Here is a 22,406-nt window from a genome sequence, read left to right as displayed (position 1 = left end):
TTCCAAAGGTCAGGGCTCTTTCCTGCCTCACAATGGCCTCCTTCAGCTTTCAGAAATTCTGGCAATGCCTCCCTCCTGTGCTCTGTGATGCTCAAACACATCTTCTTTGCTAGCCCAAGTCAGCATCCCTGCCAGCTTTCTTTCTGTGTGCTCGTGGAGCAAGCCATTTGAAATATTTCATTAAATGAAAAAACGGGTTATGAAAGAGCGATACATGTCACCTAGGAAGCAGGCTGTGAGGTGCGACCAACCACTGGTCATCGCAGGGGGTGGGATCGTGAGTGATTTTAACTTTCTTCTTGCCTACCTGTGGTTTCTACTGCAAACATTTATCACCTTTATAAATCGAGATAAAACAATACAAGTTTTGTTTGTTTAACGGAGGCGACGCAGCAGCGCCGTTAGAACTCTCTTTGCTCCCTTGCCCCTCCCAGTTTCCTTTTACTAAAACATGCTCCCAGTCAGAGGCAACCTCTTTCCTCTCCTTCCTTCCTCCAGGCGCTGAGCCAGGTGGGCAGAGGCCCGTCCCTGGCACTTTGTTAGTCACAGGTTTGAAGTGCAGGGGAGGGTTGGGGAGGGAGGAGTGATTGGTGTGGGGTGGGAATTTGGGGATTCTTTTATCCCCTGCATCTTAAAGGCTGACAGGCTCTTGAGGGGTGGAAATGACTGGTAATTAGTGAACCTTCTCCCTGCACGCTAAAGACACACTTCACAGTCTGCGTGACCTCTGCAGCTTGGTGAGGCTTTGTTATGTAGATACTCTTAATTGGGTGAGTCACTTACTGCAAACAGCTTTGGGAGAGAGCACCGTGGGCTGTTTCAGGGAGGCTTCCTACCAGGGGTTCTAACTCAGGAATCGGGGATGCTGGCAGCAGTGGCCTCTAAGTAACTCCACCGCCACTGGTAGAAGTGGTCCCCACATCTGGGAGTCAGCATGGTGAGCTTTTAGGGGGAATATTAAGTGTTGGTCTTTGTCGTCCTCCTCCCTCTGTCCTTCTCTTCTTCCCAGTTTATAGATGGCCTATTCTGGGCAAGGCTGGGAATATCTTGAGATATAAACTGGGTTCCCTACATTCAAGGAACTGATCACCTAGTTGGGAAGACAGGGACAGAAATAAATGTACATAACAACACCAAATAGCAGGCATCAATGCCAGGCACATGGGAGAGGCCATACAATGGTGTTTCAGACCCCGGAGCAGAGAGCTGGAGCATTGGAGAAAGCTTGCCAAACAGGTGAGCAGCACTGGGAAGGGGTTTGGGATAGGGGCTCCCCAGGACGAGGAGACTTTATGAACAAAGGCATCGCCAGGTCACTGTCACACCCAAAGTCCTGGCTTGGCTCAGGTATCAGATGCACAGAGTACAAGTGGGGGCGTGATTCACCAGGTCCTCAACGTGCTGCGTTTACATTATTGTCACATGCTGATGTTGATCCTAGGGTGTCCCATCTGCTGCGTCCCTCAGGAGGGCACAATGCATGTAGACTTAAATGCATCAAGTCCCCCTGCCCCTCCCCATCAGGTATTTCGGTGAATGGCGCCATCTTGGCTCCCTCATCCTCGACTCCCAAACAGACATCAAGTCTTGGCAATTGGGCTGCAGTCTCTTTGCAATCTCTCCCTTCAGGCCCTCACCACCCTTCATGGCGAGTGGGGCTGCACTTTCAGAGCCTGTGAGGACACTTTCCTGTGCTTGCTCTCCCCCTCCTAATCCATCCTCCCCACAACTGTGAGACCAGTTGCCCTCCACCACAAATGTGACCACTTTACTCCTACTGTGGTCACGGTTAGGCCTGTATCGCTCTTTATGATCTGGCCCTTGCCTGCCTCTTCTGCGCTCTCCCCATCTGCAAGGTCACCAATGACCTCCCTGTTGTTAAATCCAGTGGTGAACTCTCTGTCCTCAATTTACTTGACCTCAAGTAGCGCTGGACAAGTTAATCACTCCTTCTTTCTTTTATTCCAACATTTTATTTATAAAAAATTTCAAACTTCTAAGAAATTTAAAGAACAGGATAATGAATGGCCAGGTCCCTTCCCCTAGACTCTTCAGCTCTTAACATGTTACCATGTAACATGTACCCCCCCACACGCATGGACACACACACACTTTTTTCCCCTTGAACCATTTGCAAGCTGTAGACATCTTGATGTTTATCTTAATTTCTTCAGCTTGCATCTCCTAAGGAAAGAACACCTCTTATGAAACCACAATACAATTACCACACCTGAGGAAAGTAATGTTAATTTAATATCATCAGTAATATCATCAAATGGTTCCAATTTAAATATTCCCAATTGTCCCTAAAATGTGTTTTTAGCTTTTTCCTCAGTTCCAGTAGCTAATAAAGGATCATGCATTGCACTTGGTTGTCATGTCTCTTTAGTCTATTTTAATCTAGAACATTCCTCCCTACCCCCTTTTTTTCCCCTGATGATATGACATTTTGGACAGTCTGGTCCCATTCTCTCTCTCTCTCTCTCTCTCTCTCTCTTTATTGAGATATACTTGATTTACAATATTATGTAAGTATAGTGATTCACAAATTTAAAGATTATATTCCATTTATAGTTATTATAAAATATTGGCTGTGTTCCCTGAGCTATACAATATATCCTTGTAGCTTATTTGTTTTATACATAGTAGTTTGTACCTCTTAATTCCCAACCTCTATCTTACCCCTCCCTGCTTCCCTCTCCCCGCTGGTAACCACTAGTTTGTTCTTTTATATCTGTGAGTCTGTTTCTTTTCTGTTATATTCACTAGTTTGTTTTATTTTTTAGATTCCATATATGTGATAACATAAAATATTTGTCTTTCTCTCTGATTTATTTCACAAAGCATAATACCTTCCAAGTTAGAACTGTTGTCTTGAAGGATGTTCCACTTTTTGGATTTGTCTGTTTCCTCATGAGTAGATTCTGGCCAAATGTTTTGGCAGGAATAGCATGTGGGTGGTGTGTACTTCCTATTGTATCACACCAGAGGTCTGTATTGTCAGGTTGTCTCACCCTTGGAGATGCTAAGTTTGAGCTCTTGGGTAGGTTGTGACTGCCAGATCTCTTCACTGTAAAGGTATGTTTTCCCCTTTGTAATTTATAGGCAATCTGTGGGAGGATGCTTTGAGACCATGTGAATTTCCTATTCACCCAATGCTTTCAACATCCCCTGATGATCCTTGGCTGAATTGGTCATTATGTTGGAACTCCATCTCTTTGATCACTTTCTTTTCTTGGTTTCTAGGGCCTGACTTGCTTTTGGTTTCTCCTTACCTCTGTAGCCGCTCATTCTCAGTCTCTCTGTGGTTCCTCCCCTTCTCCTTGACCTCTGACTGTTAGTGCTCTAGGGCCCAATCTTCAGATCTTTTTCATCCTCTCTCGTGGCTTTCAATGCCATCTGAAAGCTGAGGACTCTGAAATTTCTAACTCTGGTACAGATCTGTTTCCTTCACTTTCATATGCTCAGCTTCCTCCTTGACATTTCCACTTATATGTCTCAAAGTCATATCAGACTTCTTAGGTCTAATGATCCCCTGATTCCCCACTTCCCCTAATCTGCTCATCCATTTCAGTGTGACAGCTCCATCCTTCTAGTTGCTCAGGTCAAAATCTTGGAGTTTTCCTTGATTCCTGTGTTTCTCATACTCTCCATGTCAAACCCATCAGGAAATTCTGTTGATGCCCTCTTCAAGATATACCCGGGTGCTGTTCCCTGTCTCCAGGATTCCTGCCATAGCCCACTGTTTGGTCTCCCTGCTTCTGCCCTTTCCTGTCCCTGGTCTGTTCTAAATACAGCAGCCAGAACAATACTTACAAAATATGGGTCCTCTGCTCAAGCCTCTCCATCTCATTTGGAGTGCAAGCCCAAGTCCTAACGCCAGCCAATCAGGTGATAGACGATCTGCCCCCCGCCATCCCCGCCCTACACTCTGCCCCATGATTTCATTTACTTTTATTCTCCCCGTTGCTTACTCCACCCCAGCCACTCTGACATCTTTGCTGTTTCCCAAACCTGCAAAGCAACCTCCTGCCTCAGGGCCTTTGCACTTGCTGTTCCGGCTGCCTGGAACATTATTTTCCCCCTAGATGTCCACCTGGTTCTCCCTTGCTTCCCACAGGTCTTGGCCTAAATATCACTTTCTTAGTGGGGCCTTTTGATCCCCCCGTCTACCCCTGGCACTTTTTATCCCCCTTCTCTGCTTTATTGTTCTCTCACTTAGCACCACCTGACATACTCTGTATTTATTTGTTTGTTATCTATCCCCCTACTGAAAGTGAGCTCCACAAGGGTAGAAACTTTGTTTTCTTTACTGCTCTGTCCCCAGAGTAGTGTCAAGCATACAGCCAGCACTCAATACATATTTTTGAATAAATGAATTGAATGAATGAATTTCCAGTACCTCAGGAAAAGTTATAAACTCTCTGGGTTCCAAGTACCAACAATCTCTAAAGTGTCTGCATTGTCTACTGGCCAGTAGTAGCTATTGTAGTAGATGGGCGGCCAGGGTGTGTCTCGGTTTGGGGTTCAGGGCTCAGATCATAGCCATGAGATGGAACCCGTGATTCTCGCATTGGCATGTGTCTCTTGTGTATGCACTTACGTGTGTGTTTGTGTGCATTTGTGTGTCTGTGACAGTCTGTGCCAGTGCAGTCATGTATCAAGTTAGTGATTCTTCTGTGTTTTCTTCTGCAAGAAAATTGCAGATGCTTTATAGGGCTGTAGAACTTTTGTGTGCCTGTGAATGTCTCTTCTTCCAGCTGCAGCATCTTGAGGTCTCAGCCCACCTGTGCTCTGGAGCCATCCAAAGCCTGATGCAGTTGTCCTGGGATACTCATCTTTCTGGCTGGGGTGACTCTACCCTTGGAAGCACTTGAATTCAAGTTCACCACTCAAGCACAAGCAAAGTGACAACACGGCAACACAAGACTAAGAGAACGCTCATAGCTTTTGCATTTGCTGTTCCCTCTGCCTGGAAAACCCTTCTGCCAAGTCTTCTCATGGCTGGTTCCATCTTATTATTCAGACTTCAGCTCAATTATTGCTCCCCTTAGAGAAGCCTCCCCAGAACACCCCACAGCTGTCTGAAGCTGTGCGGTTTGGGCATCACAGAAGCATTGTGAGTGGGGCTGAGGTCCGGTCCATGCTCTGCTCATCCAGGATTTCACAGGAGAAAGGCTCTGAACTTCTCACAGAAACCTTGGACATTGTATCTAAATTAGCATCTCCACCCTGACTCTCTCTCACATTGTCCGCTTTTGTCTTCATAGCACATGTCAACGCTTTCTGAGATTATGTATTTCACAGACTTGAACTTACATTATTTATCTGCTTGTTACCTGTGTCTTCCATGTAAACCTCATGGGAGTAAGGACTGTATCTGTCTTGGTCCTTATTCTACCCGCAGTGCTGACACATAGTACGTGCTTACTGAATATTTACTAATGAGTATATTCGCTTTCCTTATTTTGGGGAGCTGTACATACTTACTTGTATTTTTATTTTAGTAATAAATAGCTCCTTAGATCAGTTAGTCTACGTTTAAGGAAACTGAAGATGTTAGGAGTGAAAGAGTCTCCATGGGCACCCAACTGGATAGTAGCAAAGCTAGGTCTTGAACCCAGGACTCTGGCCACTATAAGCCTTGACCAGCCATTCATCTGACCCTCAGCCTCGGGTGCTGGTGGTGCCAGGTGCAGCTGACAGCTGTTTTGCCCCTGGCTCAGAGCTGCAGAGAGAGCTGGGCTTCCTTTCGAAGAAGTGGGAAGAGACACTAAATACTGGTAAATCATGCCAGAACCCTCGTATGCACATTATTATTATTGCCCCCCCATATATTCTAAAATAATCCCTGTAAATAATTATAAAAATAAATCTCAGTGACAAATTTTTTCTTTTATTTCCAGGAACACATTTATTCATCCTAATCTCTTCAGGGGTAGGACAAATTGGAGCACTGGGTAGTGAATACAATTTGCAAATAGGCAATATAAGTAGAGAGAAAATTAATATGTATTCCTCAGCACTCTAAAAGGAGAGGAAGAACATTAATAGCCATTTCCTTGCAGATATAACTTTGAAAATGTTATTTCTGATCCATCAGCGTGGGGCTCCACATGAGGAAAATGGTTACAACGTGACAAGAAGTGATTAGATGTGAAATGGCATCTTTCTGGCACTCCTCCCGTCTCTTTATCCTGTTCTTATTGGGACATAGGAGGAATCATGTTTTGTTCAGAAGATCACAGCTCTGGCCTGGGATCAGCTGCTCATTGGCTGGGTGACCTTGGGGAATTCCTTTCTACTCTCTAGGCCTTGGTTTCCATATCAGTAGCTGGATTAGATGAAGCAGTGAATTTGGGTTATCACAAATCCTAATTACTTGAAGGTACTTGAGAAAAATAGAGATGCTACGGCACCACCTACTGAATCAGAATGTCATTTTCTGAGTTCTATATATTTTTTTAAGTGACATGCTGAAAGTCTAATAATTCTTTTTTTAAAAAAATTTTATTGTGGTATAATTGATTTACACTGTTGTGTTAGTTTTAGGTGTACAGCAAAGTGAGTCATATTGAGTCAAAGTGAGTTATACATACGCATATATCCACTCTTTTTTAGATTCTTTTCCCATATAGGCCATCACAGAGTATTGAGTAGAGTTCCCTGTGCTATACAGTAGGTCCTTATTAGTTATATATTTTATATATAGTAGTGTGTATTGTCAATCCCAATCTCCCAACTTATCCGTCCCTACCCCCGCACCGGTAACCATAAGTTTATTTTCTACATCTGTAACTATTTTGGTTTTGTAGATAAGTTCATTTGTAGACTTTTTTTAGATTCCACATATAAGCGATATCATATGATATTTGTCTTTCTCTGGTTAGTTCCATATATTTTAATTGAGGTTGGGGGAGGTTCCTCAACCTCTAAGTGGCAGAAACTTTCCAAGCCAAGCTGGGATTCTGGAAGGGTAGTTGGGGCTTAGGCACTGCTCCCTTCTTCCCCACTGGACAATATAAAGTCGAACAGGTTCTTCTGGTCAAGGATCCCTTTCCCTCTCAAAAGTCCAATATGAACCCCTCTCCCCAAGTCAGAGATGACCTTGCTTCTGAGCCCAGCTAAGGACTTAGAGTATCTGTCAAGTTCCAGGCGAATTGGGGAATAAGATTGGTTTCTCATTGCTATTTTCAGGATTTGTGAAAATAATGCTAAGAAATCAGCAGATGGCAGTTTCATTTGTAAATTCTTTTTTTCCCCTGCCTTTTCCACGCCAATCTCCTCCTCTCTTTGTTTTTAATTACAACGTAGTATTTGCATGTTGCAAAAAATCACAGAAGCAAAGCAGAAGCCCCTTTCCCACTCACCTTCCCCATACCTGCTCACTTCCCCACTCCTTGCTAATGTTTGTATTTTAGTAGAGAGACAACAGAACCTTTTAAGATCTAAAGAGAAGGGAAATCTGAGGCACTGAGAATTAATAATGATAATAATAATTATGATAATAGTAAATAATAGCAATAAACTAACATCTGTGCGACGAATACTCATGCCAGACATTATGATTGCATTCAATATATATTAAAATTTTTAACTGTTCGGATTGGGAGAGCGGAGAGGTGTTTTGGAGTATAGCTCATCCTCAAGCCCCTCACATGTGTGCACAGACTGCAGAGGGGGGCCTGGAAACCTTCCCTCTTTCCTACACTTCCCAGACTCCTTTTAGGCTGAAAGGAGGCTGCTTCGGCAACGAAGAGCATTTTGTATGCAGACATCCAGCTTTTTTTTTTTTTCATTGAAATCGAATGTGGTGAGTCTGAACTAGGGGCTGGGGCGTGATTAATTACAGCAACCATCTTAACCTGCTCGGGCTGAGCCTGAAAGAAACGAGGTCAGGCTGAACAGAAATTCAGGATAGAGAGGAATGCTAATAAAACTTTGTTAACTGGCCCTGTCTTTCTTTCAGCTGCTGATGCACGGAGTTGGAAGATTTAAGGAATCAGTTCCTGTTTCGCTGGTTCTGGCCGACCCCAGAATCAACTCCCTTGATTGGAAATAAACAGGATCTTCCTTTTTATCCCCAGGAATGTGATGGAGGAAGGACTCTAGGGGAAAAGGTCTCTTCTGCCAAAGAAGAAGAATAATAACAAAGATGACAGTGGGAATAAAATATTGCCCTCTTCATCGAGGGCAATAAGGAAGTGTCTAGCTATATGTGTTGAGCCTTCTCACTCTCCATATATGCATGTTAGAACTCCAGAATTCAGCCCAGGTTTGATCTGAACTCTTACTGTTCTGTGGTCCTCTTGAGTGTACTATACATGTTGGGCTCCATGTCTCAATTTTGGTTTCAGAAAACAGGATTACAATTACAGCATTTAAGCTTGACATAGTACTGTAAATGTCTAAGCATGAACCCCTCCTAAAGGGTATATCTCTGTCATGTGTACCCTCAGCGCCTGGCACAGTGCCTGGTCCTTGGAAGCTGGGGCAGAGGGGCTATGGTATAAATGGGGTAAGGCAGGGGGTGCCTGCAGCTCCCTCTCTGTTGGCTGAGGAATGGGGTGAGGGGACTGAGGAAGAACTCGGATGACTGCATGAACTTTCCCTTTCCCTCAGTGCTCCTGGGGCAGGGGCAGGAAGAGCTGTGTTCAGGGAGAAACCCCAACAAGACTCATTCCCCCTGTTGACTTTTGTAAACTCCTTGTATTCCAAAGGACTCATTTGCCCACTTCTGGGCCAGCTGTATCTCAGCTTGCTCTCTCCCCTCCCAAGGGGAGGACCATGTTACCTAAAAAAACTTACCTTTTGCTATTTCTTTTTTTCTCTCCTTTATAGTTTCCCTTCTTTCTCTCTTTCTTTCTTTTTTACCTTTTGCTATTTCTATTAAATTTTCCTTTTTGCTCAAGAAAGTGATGAGGTAGAAAAATGTCCCCTCCCCACTCTTCCAATCTTCCTTGGTCCAGGGATACAGATTCTTTTTCTCCTTCTCCTCTCCCTCCCTTTTGCCTTCCTTCTCCTTGTTCCTCTGTCATGAAGACTAACTTCCCAAAGCTGAGCGGAGTAGGGAGAGGTGAATCCAGTCTGTTTCTAGAGAAGCCCTCCCCCACTACATTCAGTAAAAAAAAAAAATGTTTACTCTGCTCAAGAATTTTCAATAGCTCCCTATAATCATCAGTTTATATTCATTTCTGACATTAAAGTCCACTTTTTTTTTTTTTTTTTGCGATACGCGGGCCTCTCACTGTTGTGGCCTCTCCCGCTGCGGAGCACAGGCTCCGGACACGCAGGCTCAGCAGCCATGGCTCATGGGCCCAGCCGCTCCGCGGCATGTGGGATCTTCCCGGACCAGGGCATGAACCCGTGTCCCCTGCATTGGCAGGCGGACTCTCAACCACTGTACCACCAGGGAAGCCCTAAAATCCACTTTAATCTGAGCTATCTTGAACTTTATTCTTTGTGATTTCCCAATTCCCTCTTCCCTACAGTCAGCTGGCCTTCCTGATGTGTTCACTTAGTGGAGACCAGAGCGGTTGGGGAGGCATTCTAGGCAAAACCAACAACTAAAAGGTGAGCAGAGGATGGGAGAAGCAGGAAAGGAGGCAGGAAAGGTAAAGGTTGATGGGATTTAAAAGATCTTGAGGGAAATTAGTTTGATGATTTTGGGCTCAAGATTTGGGGCTGTATTATTAGATTGGGAGGAGGCCACTGAAAGATTTCAGGTAGGGTCAAATCGGGCATTTAGAATGATCTCCCTGGGGCTGTGTAGAGAAGGGAACAGCAGTGAGGGGGTTTGGAAAGGTGGCAAAGATCCCTGCTCACTTTGGTGTCATTGGTGGATAGTAGGGCCTGCAGAACAGACCTTCTATGCTCAGAAGACACAGCCGTGTATGGAGGCAGGGGCGTGGGTGAAATGACCTCAAGCACCCTCCTCCTGGTAGGGGGAAGGGGTGGGGTTCCAGTTTCATCTCTGAGTAGGTGTCAGTTTATTTCCACATGTTCTCTCCTTCGGGTCAAAGCCCATCTAGAAAGGGCAAGGGGAAAGTTCCCCGGGGCGGGTAGAGAATCACTTCCTCCTTTTCAGGCAGGAAAGGCAGACAAAAGTGGACAATGGACTCAGAGACGGGTGCATCCAGCAGAGAATGAGGGAGGGGCCTGAGGGGCTGGCCTGGGGCAGGAGGCCTCAGAAGATTCCCTTTGATCCCCCTTATCTCTGGAGGGCAAGCATTCTTTTTTGGCCTGTGGGGCCTTTTGTTGTAAGCATTTCCTGGAACCCACCAAGGTAAACACAGCCAAGTGTGTGTTCTTACAGCTCCACTTTGCTGTGTCCGCTCCTCCCAGCAGAGAGAAGGGCAGGCGGGTCAACCCCCACGGTCAACCCCCACGTTACAGTGCGTTGGCACCAGGCCTGAGAGATAACCATGACGGCCACAAAATGCTGAACCAATATCATAATCATCACCGTCAGCTGCACAACCAGGGCCTTCTAAGTGCTGTTTAGACACAGGGACCAATGAAAAGTCCTGTGAACACCCCCTTTGATGGAGATGGGGAGCTGCAATCATCAATAGGCCTACTGAGTTGAGGTCCCTGGAATGCCTGTGAGATCTGGAGCCTGGTGCGTGAGGATCCAGTTTTCCCTTCTCTATTTGAATGGTGCCTATACCCATTGGTATGAAGGGAGCAGGATGGAAAGTCTAGTTAAGGCCGGGCTGCCTCTCAGCTGCAATAAGGGACGGCTGATAATGTGACATTGAATTGGATTCTGGTGATAGCTTTGTGCATCCTGGTGCTGGAGGTATGAAGGCAAAAATACAGAGAAAATAAGGGTACTTTCAGTTGAGAACAGGCATGAGCTTCCATTTACCCGTCCCCTGGGCCTAACTTCACCCAGACAGGAGGCAGCAGGGGCTACCCCTCACTTCCAAGTGAGGCAAAGGTGTGTGTGCGGAGCTGACCCCATGGACGACTTCCAGCCTCACATTTAACATTTCCCTGTGAGAAGAGAGAATAAGGGACGCCTGAAATTTGGGGACATCATTCAGCTCTTCTTCCCAGGGCGTATTCCTGTCAAGTGGGGTGTTATTAGCTGAGCCAGTGGTTTATTTATAGAAAAATTCAATTCCCTCCTGCTCCCCATGCAAATGGGAACTCCACCCCATCAGGTGTCCTTTCAATCTCTCAACTCCCCTCTTCCCCTCAGAGTTGGGGACAGGAGTTCCCAATATGCCCCTCCTCCCTACAGTTGAGGACAGTTATGTAATCCGGATTGTGACATGGAGGACAGTCCTGGCTCTCCACACGCCCCTGGCTAACGGCTGCGATGGGGAGCCCGTGATGGGAGACCTCCCTGCTTCTCCATCCCCCAGTGCGCCCCTACCAACGCGCCAGGGCTCTGGGCATGAGATGGGGCTGCTATTCCTGTTGCCCTGACCCTTCCTGAGCCGTAGGGTCCTGGGGCGCCCGGGGGCGGGGCACTGGGAAGCCTGGCGGTCTCGCCAGTGAGTCGGGCGCGGGCGCTGCGGGCACCTGTTGCGGCGCGCAGAGCGCTGAATGAGGCTCACCTGCGCGAGGCCCGGCCCAGCGCGGGCGGCGGGCGCACAGCTGAGCCGAGGTTCAGACGCCCGGCCCGCGCCTCGGGCTTCCGCCGGGTCAGCTGACCACCCAGTGCGGAACTAATAGCCGGCCCGAGCTGCCCGCCGCCGTCGCCGCCGCGCTTCTGCTCCGCGCTCCGCACTCGGTATAGCGCGCCCGCCCCGTCGCCATGGCTGGGCTTGTGGTCAGTGGAGCTCAAGTAAGTCTGCTGGGGCCACCCCGCGCCCGCCTCGGCACAGTCGGTCGGGGGAGGGAGCCCTGGGGCGGGCGGCGTCCCGAGGTTAGACGGGGCTCACTGCCTCACTGCAGGGGGCTGCGTCGGCAGGTGGGGAGTGGCTCCATGCCCAGGCCTACCCGAGTTTGGTGAGCACAGGCTCGGTTTTGCGCCTGGCACACCTCCTGGGTGGGAGGAGAGGGGAAGGCCCCCAGGTCGCCCGGGTCCCCTCCAGCCCCAGCGCTCACTGACCAGGGGCCAGCCCGCGGAGCTCTCCATCAGGCCGAGTGGGTAGTACGCACAGCCCACGGTACTTTCCCGGGCCCACAAAAAAGTTTTCTTTCATAACCAGAAGAAAAAAAAAGAACCTTGGTTAAAGAAACGTTTTAATATATTTGTCTGTACACCAATGCAGTTGTAGAATATAAATTGTAGCTATGGGTTTTTATTCCCCCCCCCCCACCCCACGGAGGAAGGAATCTATGAAAGACAGTGAAAATCATGATGCATCCCTGCAGGCGCTGGGTTGGGGGGTTTTGCTGCAGACTTGCTCCGGCTTCTGACCAGAGGCCCCTAATCAGGTGGGTAGAAGGCTACAGTTCTCCAGTTTTATTTTGGTCCTGATTTCTTTAACAGGCGTCCATGGGAAATGGCAACACTGCAGTTTCAACCCGAGGTGATAGACATCCAGCTTTACTTGCTGTCAGCGCTGTAGTGAAGCCTTAGGTGTTAGTCATTGCTGGAGGGATGGACTCAGCCATTATGGGGACCAGGTGCCTTTTACTTGCTGGAGAAGCCAGGTGTCCCTTTTAAACTCTGATTAAGCCAGCCCTCCTCCTTCCCACCTTTCCCTGCACACCCTAGAGAAATGGTTCTGAGGAGTTGAGGCTCTCCCTTGGATTGCCTAAGGCATGTAGTGTCAGGCAGAATTAGATTTCGAGGTTACTTTTGGGCTAAGGGAATGTTTCCCCTTCTCAGAGTTCAGAAGGGAGCAGACCAGGGAGGTACCAGCCTGGGAAGGAGGTTAAAATGATGTATCATATTTAGCAGGCAGGGAAAAGGGACTTTCTGGGAGTTAACGAGGCTGCTGGGGGAAGGGCTGGAGGAGAGGGCCTCTGCCCAAGCAGGGTCCCTGACCCACCAGAACCTAGGTCTCTGCATTTCAGACCCATGGTTCTCTGGTAGCTTCTTGTAGCTTCATGGAAGACTTGGCAGTGGGGCTGCGCCTTCCTGTGCCTCCCTTTCCCTTTCTCTTCCCCTGTTTCCCAAACTTGATTTTTTTTTTTTGCGCCCCTTGATTTTAGCACATCCCAAACTGCCCAAGGACATTCACTGACCTGTGGGTGAGGCATTTTGGGCCCTTGGGGACAGTTCTAAACAGATGGAGCTGCCAGGGAAGGAGCGGAGCAGGCAGGTTGGGGAAAATGCCGTTGGGTCATTAGTGCGCCGTATTCTAAACCTCCTACATCAGTGAATCTGAGTGGTGGCCCTGGGGTTAGGGTCTTTTTAGCATTCTCCCCCTTGCAGCCATTATAAGGTACAGCACCTTGGGCTTCCCTGGTGGTGCAGTGGTTGAGAGTCCGCCTGCCGATGCAGGGGACACGGGTTCGTGCCCCGGTCCGGGAGGATCCCACAGGCCGCGGAGCAGCTGGGCCCGTGAGCCATGGCCACTGAGCCTGCGCGTCCAGAGCCAGTGCTCCGCAACGGGAGAGGCCACAACAGTGAGAGGCCCGCGTACCGCCAAAAAAAAAAAAAAAAAAAAAGATAAAGCACCTTGAATGTGTATTACATGGTACTTCTCAAACTTGGGATCCTTATAAAGGGGGGAAAAACCCCACTTGCCGTGAAGTCCACAGTATTACTGTTTTTTATTACAATATTGCTTAAGTATACAAACATAAGACCAGATAGAACTTTTTCTAAGTTCATATTTAGAGACTTACAAGCCCCAAATAAAGGGATGGCTTAAGTGTAAAGATGAAAACCGTAACACCCATAAAATTAAACAATTTAATGAGATGGATGATGTTCTGCTGAAACTCGGTCACTGCTTTCAGTGCTGCTGTAGGCTGAGGGCCATCACCCTGGGTTTGAGGAGTTGCACAGACCTGTACCACCACACACTCGGGGATGAGACGGTCCTCCCTACACGTTTCTCTGTAAAAATCTTTTAACATGGATCTGACTCCATTTGGTCTTCTTTTGGCTTGAATGCATCATTTATATTCAGTACGAAAGCCTCAATCTTCCTTTTCCACTAGCTTAGGATAATTAAAGTAGGGGCATTAATACAACTGCAGGTATAAATGCACACTTGAAATTTGGGTACTGAAATCTCACACCCGAAAGGCATTGGAATAAGAAACCCCTGCCACAGGGATATTGGTCTGATTCAATAACTATTTACCCAGTGGCCACTAGGTGCCCAGGACAGGGCTGTGTACTTTCAATATGTAAACTTATCTCATTCCTCAATTTTAACTTACATTACAGGGTAATATGTGACTCGTGGGGCTGTTTAATCAGGGTTGACTAGTTAAGAGCCAGGTGGTAAGCTTTTAATAAATGTTAGTAGTTACATTATTCTTAACACCTTTGGAGGTGGTTCGTGTTTAACTAGTTTATAGAAGAGGAACAGACTCCGTGAGATTGTGACCCATCCAAGATAATACAGCTAGTAAGTAGCAGCACAGGGACCCAAACTCATGCCCAGAGCTGTTTCTACTCTCACAGAGCTTCCAGTACTGTGAACTTAAAATTAAGAATCCCTCACCCCTGGGTGGGGGCAGGCATCCTAAAATAATCTCCTCTCAGTCTGACTACTATGGGAAAGTTCAGGAGCCAGACCATCCCAACTGCAAAGAGAAACCCTCAGTGTTCTGCAGTTTGGTAATTTTCTGCAGCTTCTGCTCAGAGGAGCTGGCTGTGTGTACATCTGCGTATCCCACCAAGACATTCTTATTTTTCCGTCTGGTGTTCCTCACTGTAAGGGTCTTGAACTTGATATGTTTTCATTTCCCTGATAATGGTGTCCTTTTCTGCCACGCAGGGTAGAAGTCTTGGGGTGCATGTTACATAAGGTAGGCAAACTAAAAGTACGAAACTTTGTCCTTCAGTTCACTCAACATCAAGAGAATTGACTAAATGCAATGACCTCTCACTTTGGATGGGCTCTTCTGTGCCATTTAAGATCTCTTAAGCTCTGTATTCCTTCTCTTGTTTGCTGAAGATGCAGACTATTTTTGACCTGGCTCTTCTGGCTTCCTGTTTTATGTTAGGTGGTCCCATGCTCCAGAAAGTTTCCTGACATCCTGAGAGGTCATGTCTTCCACTCAGGAGCACTTCTTGAATAAGTTTCTCCTCTCATTATGAGTGTTGGTTGCAGTGCCTGGCAGTGACTGCTTGCTGCTTTGAAGCCTTTTCCAGCCAATTGGAACCCTTCAACATGGTTGACTTAACTCACATCTCAAAAAGCTTCCAGTTTACCGTGAGGGTGGTCTAAGCATGCAGATGGCTTATCCAGTTGGTTTTCTTACGAAATTCTGGAGACATGGTCTGCATCTCTGTGGAATAGGAGCAAGTTGTGCTTTGTTTAGTTCTCTGGGGATATTGTGCTGTTAAGACCATGGAGTAAAACAAGCTGATGGAATCCTTGTTAGACATGTAGTGAATGATCCGAATGCTTCATGGTGATAGCTGTCCTTGGTGTTTGTTTGCTCTGAAGTGGAATCCTACAGGAGAAAAAGGGGAGCAAATATCCCTCTTTCCCCAGGCTCTGACACTCTTCTGGGGCCTTCCACACGGTGTCATGAGGTAGCTCTAGACCTTTCAGCTAGGAAAACTCATTTTGAAGCCGAAACTTGATGATAGATGCACCCCTGGATTTTGTTGATGAAGAAAATCCACATCCACGTGTGGATATTTAAGAATTCCATGGCCTGCATGTTGGAAGTCCTTATTCCTGGTGCAAGATGTGGTCCAGGCTCTATCATTAAGAAAGATGTGTTATAGTGGGCAGGCCTCTGGAGTCTCAGTTTCCCTGTATAAAACATGAGGGGTTTTGATTGAGTCCCTACTAAACTTAGCCCTTGATGACCCAATGAGGAAAGAACTCAGTTCCTACATTGAAAGCTCAGCCTCTCTGCTTCATATATAGCAGAGGTCTTGAATGATTTTGATGTGTACAAGATGGTGGTGCATTTTGGGTGAAAGGGATGGGTTTTCAGGTGAGCGCCTTGGGCCTTGGGACCAATGTGAACATATAATACAGAAGAAGCTGCTGATGGAGTAGACATTTGAGTGATGGAAATCCCTAGATTCTCCAGTCTCTCCTTAGTGTATAACTTCCATCTCTGCTTGGAAGCAGAACTTAATTTGTTACACAAGGAGTTCTGAAGAAAGATGGGTCTCGTGTAGAAAGGGGAGAGGTTATCATATTGAACTTACAGCTCTTTAGTTTCTAGCCTGTATCTTCCTAAGTCAAAATAATTTTATTGGAGTCAGCTATTTTTCTGTCCTTTATCCCCACTTTGTCTCCTCCAGGAATGAAGTTACTGAAGGAGAGTGAATACACGATGTTGTATCGTCAACGATGGGCCCCCATTGGATAAGACAGGGTTGAGAGATGACCTGAAAAATTGAGGGTGCTAGGGTGCAGCGTGACTTGTATTAGATTGAGCCATATGAAAGTACTGTTGTGTAGTTCTACAATGATCGAAATATTAATAATTCATACAGTTTAACCCAGTACCTGAGGATGCAAGAAGGCCACCATATTCTTGTTCTCAATTAGGAATCATAACTTCCCCACCCCCCTGGACACCTCTCTCTAATTCCAAGACATCCTTGTCTGTATGTGTAGAAGAATGAGGGTTTGCAGGGGGAAAGGATCAAGGCTACAGCCACGAATTTCTGCCGAGCAATTGGAGGTAGGGTCCTTTAGTGGGAAAGCATCATGTACTGTGATCCACTGGTCACTGGTTTGTCTTACTGGTTTTGGAATTAGTTGCCAGTCCTTCCTGCAGTGTGCTATCTGTAAAAGTGAGTTTCAGAAACTCAGTGCTTGGAGCAGTGAGAAAGCCCTCTGACCTTGTCACAGCCAGAAGTTTTGGGATCAAATTTCAGTTCAGCCTCTTAATGTTTGGGCACACTCTAGGTAAATAATAATAATAATAAAATAAGTAAAAGAATGCCTGAGGGAGCAGCTCTGCAAGCAGAGTGGGGTTGATTGCCAAAGGATCCCTGGAGGACAGGGTCTTGGGAGCTCTGGCCACCCATCGTTGCCCCGTCGCCTTTGAGTCAGCTTCGTTCAGAGTGTGGAGGACATTTTATACACGGTGGAAATAGGATGGGATTGGCGGTCTGGGGAGGTTTTCTTGTCCAACCCTATTTGTTCCAGCACCCTGCAGGTTGAATGCTGGTATGTGCATCTGCTCTGTCTTTTATGAGGTAATGTGCATCGCAGGGTATTTGGGGGAGGGTGGGAGCAGAGGAGGGGAAGCAGGAGAGCCAGAGGGGCAGCTGTTGGGAAGGCCCCTGAGCAAGAGGCTGATTGCTGTGATTATACCAGCGTGCTCTGACGTTGGGTTTTTTTTGGGACATCTGAATCAGGGCAATTTCAGTCCAGTTTCCATTGTGCTGGGATTAGTCTCCATCATGCTAAGTGTACCAGCAAAGGGGAGCTGTTGGCAGAGTCCCTGAAGCCCCCAAAGCTGATTTGATCAGGAAAACAGCCACACGTGGGGCTTCTCGTGTGTGAAGCGTGTGTTTCAAGTTGCGGAAGCAATCATCGGATCAGTGACGCAGGGTTGTGAGCAGCTGGGTGATTTCCGTTGGCCACAATTGTTTCTGTTCCATTTAATTTCCAGGTGTCCTACATAGGCCAGGACTGCAGAGAGATTCCAGAGCACCTCGGCAGGGACTGTGGACATTTTGCAAAGAGGCTTGATCTGAGCTTTAACCTTCTGAGGTATGTAACCTTCACAAGATGCAGACCAGGCCTGGGAGGCCCAGTCCCCCTGGTAACGGCCTGCAGATAAAAGTCAGACATCCCAGCTCTGCATAGGGTACAGGGCTGTGAGACCTGTGGAACCGCACCCCGAAGGTTTGACTCTGCTTCACATGGTTCTCTGCTCCCCTCTTTGCGCCGGTGAAAAAGCAGCAAGTGTGAGCATCTCACATGTGTCACGAGAGGGCCGTCAGCGTCACTTTGTTCTTTTCCTTTCTCACTGATGTCCGTGCAGACGAGTTAGGATACTCTTGGGGAGAAAGTGAGGTAGAACCAACAAGTGCTTTGGGGGTGTTGAGGAATGCTTTCCTGGATACCTCCATCGCCCAAAGATTTGCCAAATCCCAGGTAGAGTGTTTTTGTGTGATGGAGTCTTTGCCTTTTTATGAATTGGAACTTTAAATATTTGCAATGATGATTTCTCCCAGATGGTATTTCAAAGTAATTCCAACACTGTTGGCATGGGGTAGGTGGGAGGGAAACTTGAACAACTGTTCCAAACTTGGCAGAGAAGGTAAGTGTGATCGTCTGTATTATTCCAATGGAGAAAACAGACAGTTGTTTCATTTCTTCCTAAAAGATTTTGAATTGAGACTGGCTTGGGGGCTTCGGGGAGGGAGCTAGGAGGTTCTTGGAAAGCAGGTATCAGTGGGACAAATGGGCAGGGATCTGGGTCGTGGCTTTTTCTAACGAGGTGGTTCCACACAGAGGTTTTTCCTAAGTGTCCCCTTTAGAGCCATGCTGTCCTGGGAAGGGAACAAACTGTCTCAAGGTGGAAGGAGAGGTGAAGAGCTGGAATCCCACCCCGGGGCTTCTGTACTTTCCTGCTTCCATGCTGTGGAGTGTCTTCTGAGTCGGGACACTTGGGAATTATGGATTCCAGGGAAGATGGACAAAATTCAGTGCTTTAAGGCACCAGAGGGTAGAGGGGAGTTGAAGCTAAGCCAGCAGAGCTTCTTGGGCTGGTGCTCAGGAACTCACAGCGGAGATGCATGGGCTCCAGGGAAGGGGCGTCCAGGGAGTTGTGTTGCAAGAGAGTGGATGCTGTGTGCTTTCTCTCCCTGACTCCCAAGGGGTTTGTGTGCTTCTGGAGAGATGTGGAAACTGAAAAGTTGCAAAGTAATAGAGTGATGAGAGGATGCCAAACAAACACTGACTCTAAAGAAACAAAGGATGGTTTTTGGTCCCTACCCAAATTGGGGACAGAATACACAACCTGGACTGGACAGTGCCTGAGACACGGGTGCCCCTTGAATAGCTCCCCAGGACAGACTCAGGCATAAGCGTTCCTTGGGGCATCAGAAGGAGTTCTTCCCATGTGACCGGCCTCCAGGGGCTTGGGGCTCTGTGGCTCAGCGGGTGGCTGCTTTGCTACTGGGAGCCCGGACGTGGGTTTCAGGAGGCTGGGCCCTGTGAGGGAGCGCGTGTCAGCAATCACAGGTCATGGGACTGGGCTGCCAGCTCTGAGGAAACAGCCGTCTTTGTCATGCTCCGGGTCCTGCCTCCCTTTGGCAAAGAAGGGGCTGGAATCCTGGGAGGTGTGTGTGTGCCGAGCGAGCTTGGTGGCGAGAAGGGGCTCTTGGCTCTGAGGGGCTGGATCTAAAAGGATTTATCACAGGAAATGACGGGTCCTGGAGGCAGGAACATTTTGTGAGAAGGAGGGAGAAGAGTTAAGATTTTTATTAATTTTTGTTGCTGTTGAGGAGACAGATTTCTGTAAGTGTTGAGTTTGAGGAGTGATCCCTTCTGGTCAGGAACCTGTTCTTACCCCTGTTGTGGTCCATGTGTGGGTTATAGCTGGGTTGGGGCAGGGATGAAGTCTAATGGAAGGGTTTATATTAGGACTTATAAAGTCAGAGGTGTTACAGACCACAGTGGAGAAAAGTAACCCTGGCTTGACATGGTTATGTTGGGATTGGCTCATCTTTGATGGTCTTATTAAGCTAACTCGGGGGCAAAGGGAGGTGGCACTATTTTATCTTGGGTGTCAGAGGAAGATGCAAGCTTACTCAGGCCCTGGTCTCTACCTCCAGCTGGATAAATATTCGGAGACGACTTAGATGCCTAACTAATTTCTCTTAAAAAAAAAAAAAATGGGGGAGGGGAGAGAAGGAGGAGAAGGGAGGAGGAAGATAATAAATTTACCTTCCAAATAGACGGGAATGTGACAGATGTCACTAGCCCACCAGGCTGCAGGGATCGTCATACCCAAAGGAAATACTGTGAATCCCCATCCCACCTTCTGTAGAAGGTTTCTTCCCAGCCCTGCCTTACTGTTTCCATGGAATTTGGGGGAGCATATCACCCTGTATTTGCTCTCCGCCTGGATTCACCATAGCTCCCTGTTCTAACCCTCTCCGCTCTCTATCTGCTGTTCTCTCTCGGCAGCCTGTCTGGCCCCACTTCGGACACCCCCTTCATCTCTTTGAAGCCGAACACAATGTTACTGTGTATTATACCAGTTCAAAGTGTGCTGGGGGCGATAGGGTGGTAATTGTTGGACGCAGCAGGAGAGACACTGGAGTAGCATTGTTCCTGGAAATCTTCTGGGTACCCCCTTGCCCTAGAGACCTTCTCCCTGGCGATTCCTCTCATTAGGATCAGGTCTCCTGCATGTGACCAGGTGCCCCTCTTTCCCAGCCACTTTCTCGGCTTTCCAATGTCACTTATCTTCTTTCCAGAGCTGCCCTCAGAAACACAAAATTCTTCTTACTCTGTTATATTCAGAAAAATCACCCCTCCCCTCCTTTTTATAGAGCGTCTCTGCAGGCTTCCTTTTCTCATCCAAAGAGTCATATCCGGGTATTGCCTTAAATGGATGAGAGCCACTAATACAAATTTTGCTAATCTCATAAATCACAGAATCAGCTGCAGTCTGTTTGTGCTTTAGAGTACAGCTTGGTTTTAGGCAAGGAGTTCTGTTTATTCATTTCAAAATATTTAATACGTTCACATGGCACAGTCTTTACGGGGAACAAACATGCAGCCAGTGAAAAGAAAGTGTCCTTTACACGTAAGTCCTTTTGCCTCCTGGTTCCCATCTGCACTGCTAACTACTGGTAGTTGATTTCTGTCATCTTCCAGAGATATTCCATGCTTATACTAACATGAGAATTTCTCATGTGGCCAGATTTATATTACTTCTTGCCAAGATGTTAGTTAAAACGGAGGCACCAGGCTTCAGTTAACCACTTGTGATAGGGTCATCCTTCTCTGTTGTCAATTCATAGCCCATCATCGTTGTTAATTTCATTCATGAAAGTGATGTTTCTGCTGATTGTCTCTATGGCCACCTGTTCATGCTGGAGGGGAGTGTGGTTATGGGTTTAAAAGCTCTGAACTTTTATTTTTTCTTTCTGTTACACCTTAGGGTCTTGTCTTCTGCGTTAACTATGGTGACCCCATCTCTACCTCAGTTGGGTTGTCCAGTAGTAAACTATGCAGAAAGTCGTGGAAATTGAGACTGTCTTGCTTCTATGACTCTGTCCTGGAGGGAATTAAAGTCCCTGGGCAGTATGTTCTCTGTCGGGTTGGAAAGGGAAGCAAGACAAAAGGTCCAAATAAAATTTCTGGCTCCCTTAAAAGACTCAAACATTCCTTACCTGCTCTCTCAGCCCAGACCTCATTCTTCCTGTTATGATGAAAACCAGGTGAACTGCAATGACTGAACTGGGACCAGCTCTCTGGACATGATTCTCAGGTGTAGGGTCCTGCCATCCCCCCTTTAATGGGCATATTAGGTAGGTAACAGCCAAGAGGAGTGAAGTTTTGTCCCGTAAACTTAGATGCATTAATGATCATGAATCCAATGTTTACATCTGCATGACATTGTACTTTAGATTTTATTTTTTGAAGACAGTCTTGTAAATGATGAAACCAACAATGATCAATTTAGAAATCTTGAAAAACACAGAAAGGTATGACAGAAACCCTCTTTCTCTCAAATTTTCACTGATAATCTTACCACCCAGGAACCACCATTGTTAACATTTTATTGTCTTGGAGTCTTTCGTAATGCCAAATATTTTTTAAATGATGCTGTTGCTTACATTGTGTTGGAAGCATATTCCCATCTCAATAAATACTGCATTACAGTTTTTAATGGTTTCTTATTTCTTAATGTTGGACATTTAGATTGTTTCCAGATTTTTACTGTTATAAATATCTCTATTATAAATTGCCTTGTAATACTCATTGATGAATGTCTCTGATTAGTTGTTTGGGGCAAATTCCTGGAAATGGAATTGTCAGAGGGCCTTGATACAGATGGCAGATTGCCTTAAAGAGAGGTTATACCGATTTCTGCTACCAGGAGTATTTGAATATCCATTGTCCCGAACTCTTACTTGAACTCGTTTTTGAGGTTTTCATATTTTCCTTTACTTCTGTGATCAGTACAGAGAGTCCTCTGGTTCCTTGACTGAGCCAAAGAGATCTTGGTAATGAGTTGTTCCAGCTTTCATCTTCCTTCTCCCCTGACTGGGAAAGGGCAGTGTTCTCTCTGGTGGCCCGTTTCTCTCCCCCAAGGGCCTTGAGTGGGTTGGGTGGGTTGCCTGCTGAGCCTGTGAACACAGTGGGCAGAGCAGA

The 22,406-nt window shown here is 46.8% G+C and overlaps 1 protein-coding gene across 3 annotated transcripts in view; it reads left to right on the top strand.

Annotated features, from left to right (window-relative positions):
- The window catches only part of LRMDA (leucine rich melanocyte differentiation associated), a 1,262,633-nt gene that overhangs the window by 145,740 nt on the left and 1,094,487 nt on the right, over nucleotides 1-22,406 (top strand). The window contains exons 1-2 of one of the 3 annotated variants that reach the window (XM_060033721.1): nucleotides 11,660-11,797; nucleotides 17,680-17,780. In XM_060033721.1, the coding sequence (XP_059889704.1) occupies nucleotides 11,768-11,797; nucleotides 17,680-17,780 (131 nt within the window). In that variant the 5' untranslated portion in view covers nucleotides 11,660-11,767. Of the gene's footprint in view, nucleotides 1-7,969; nucleotides 11,798-17,679; nucleotides 17,781-22,406 lie in introns of those variants that run through there. The other 2 variants (XR_009522355.1, XM_060033722.1) reach the window with 2 other exon arrangements.

Source organism: Delphinus delphis, chromosome 16, assembly GCF_949987515.2.
Source record: "Delphinus delphis chromosome 16, mDelDel1.2, whole genome shotgun sequence".
In the NCBI taxonomy this organism is placed as follows: Eukaryota; Metazoa; Chordata; class Mammalia; order Artiodactyla; family Delphinidae; genus Delphinus; species Delphinus delphis.
The sequence above is the reverse complement of the archived record's forward strand: the minus strand, read 5'-3'. Positions and strand labels throughout refer to the sequence as shown.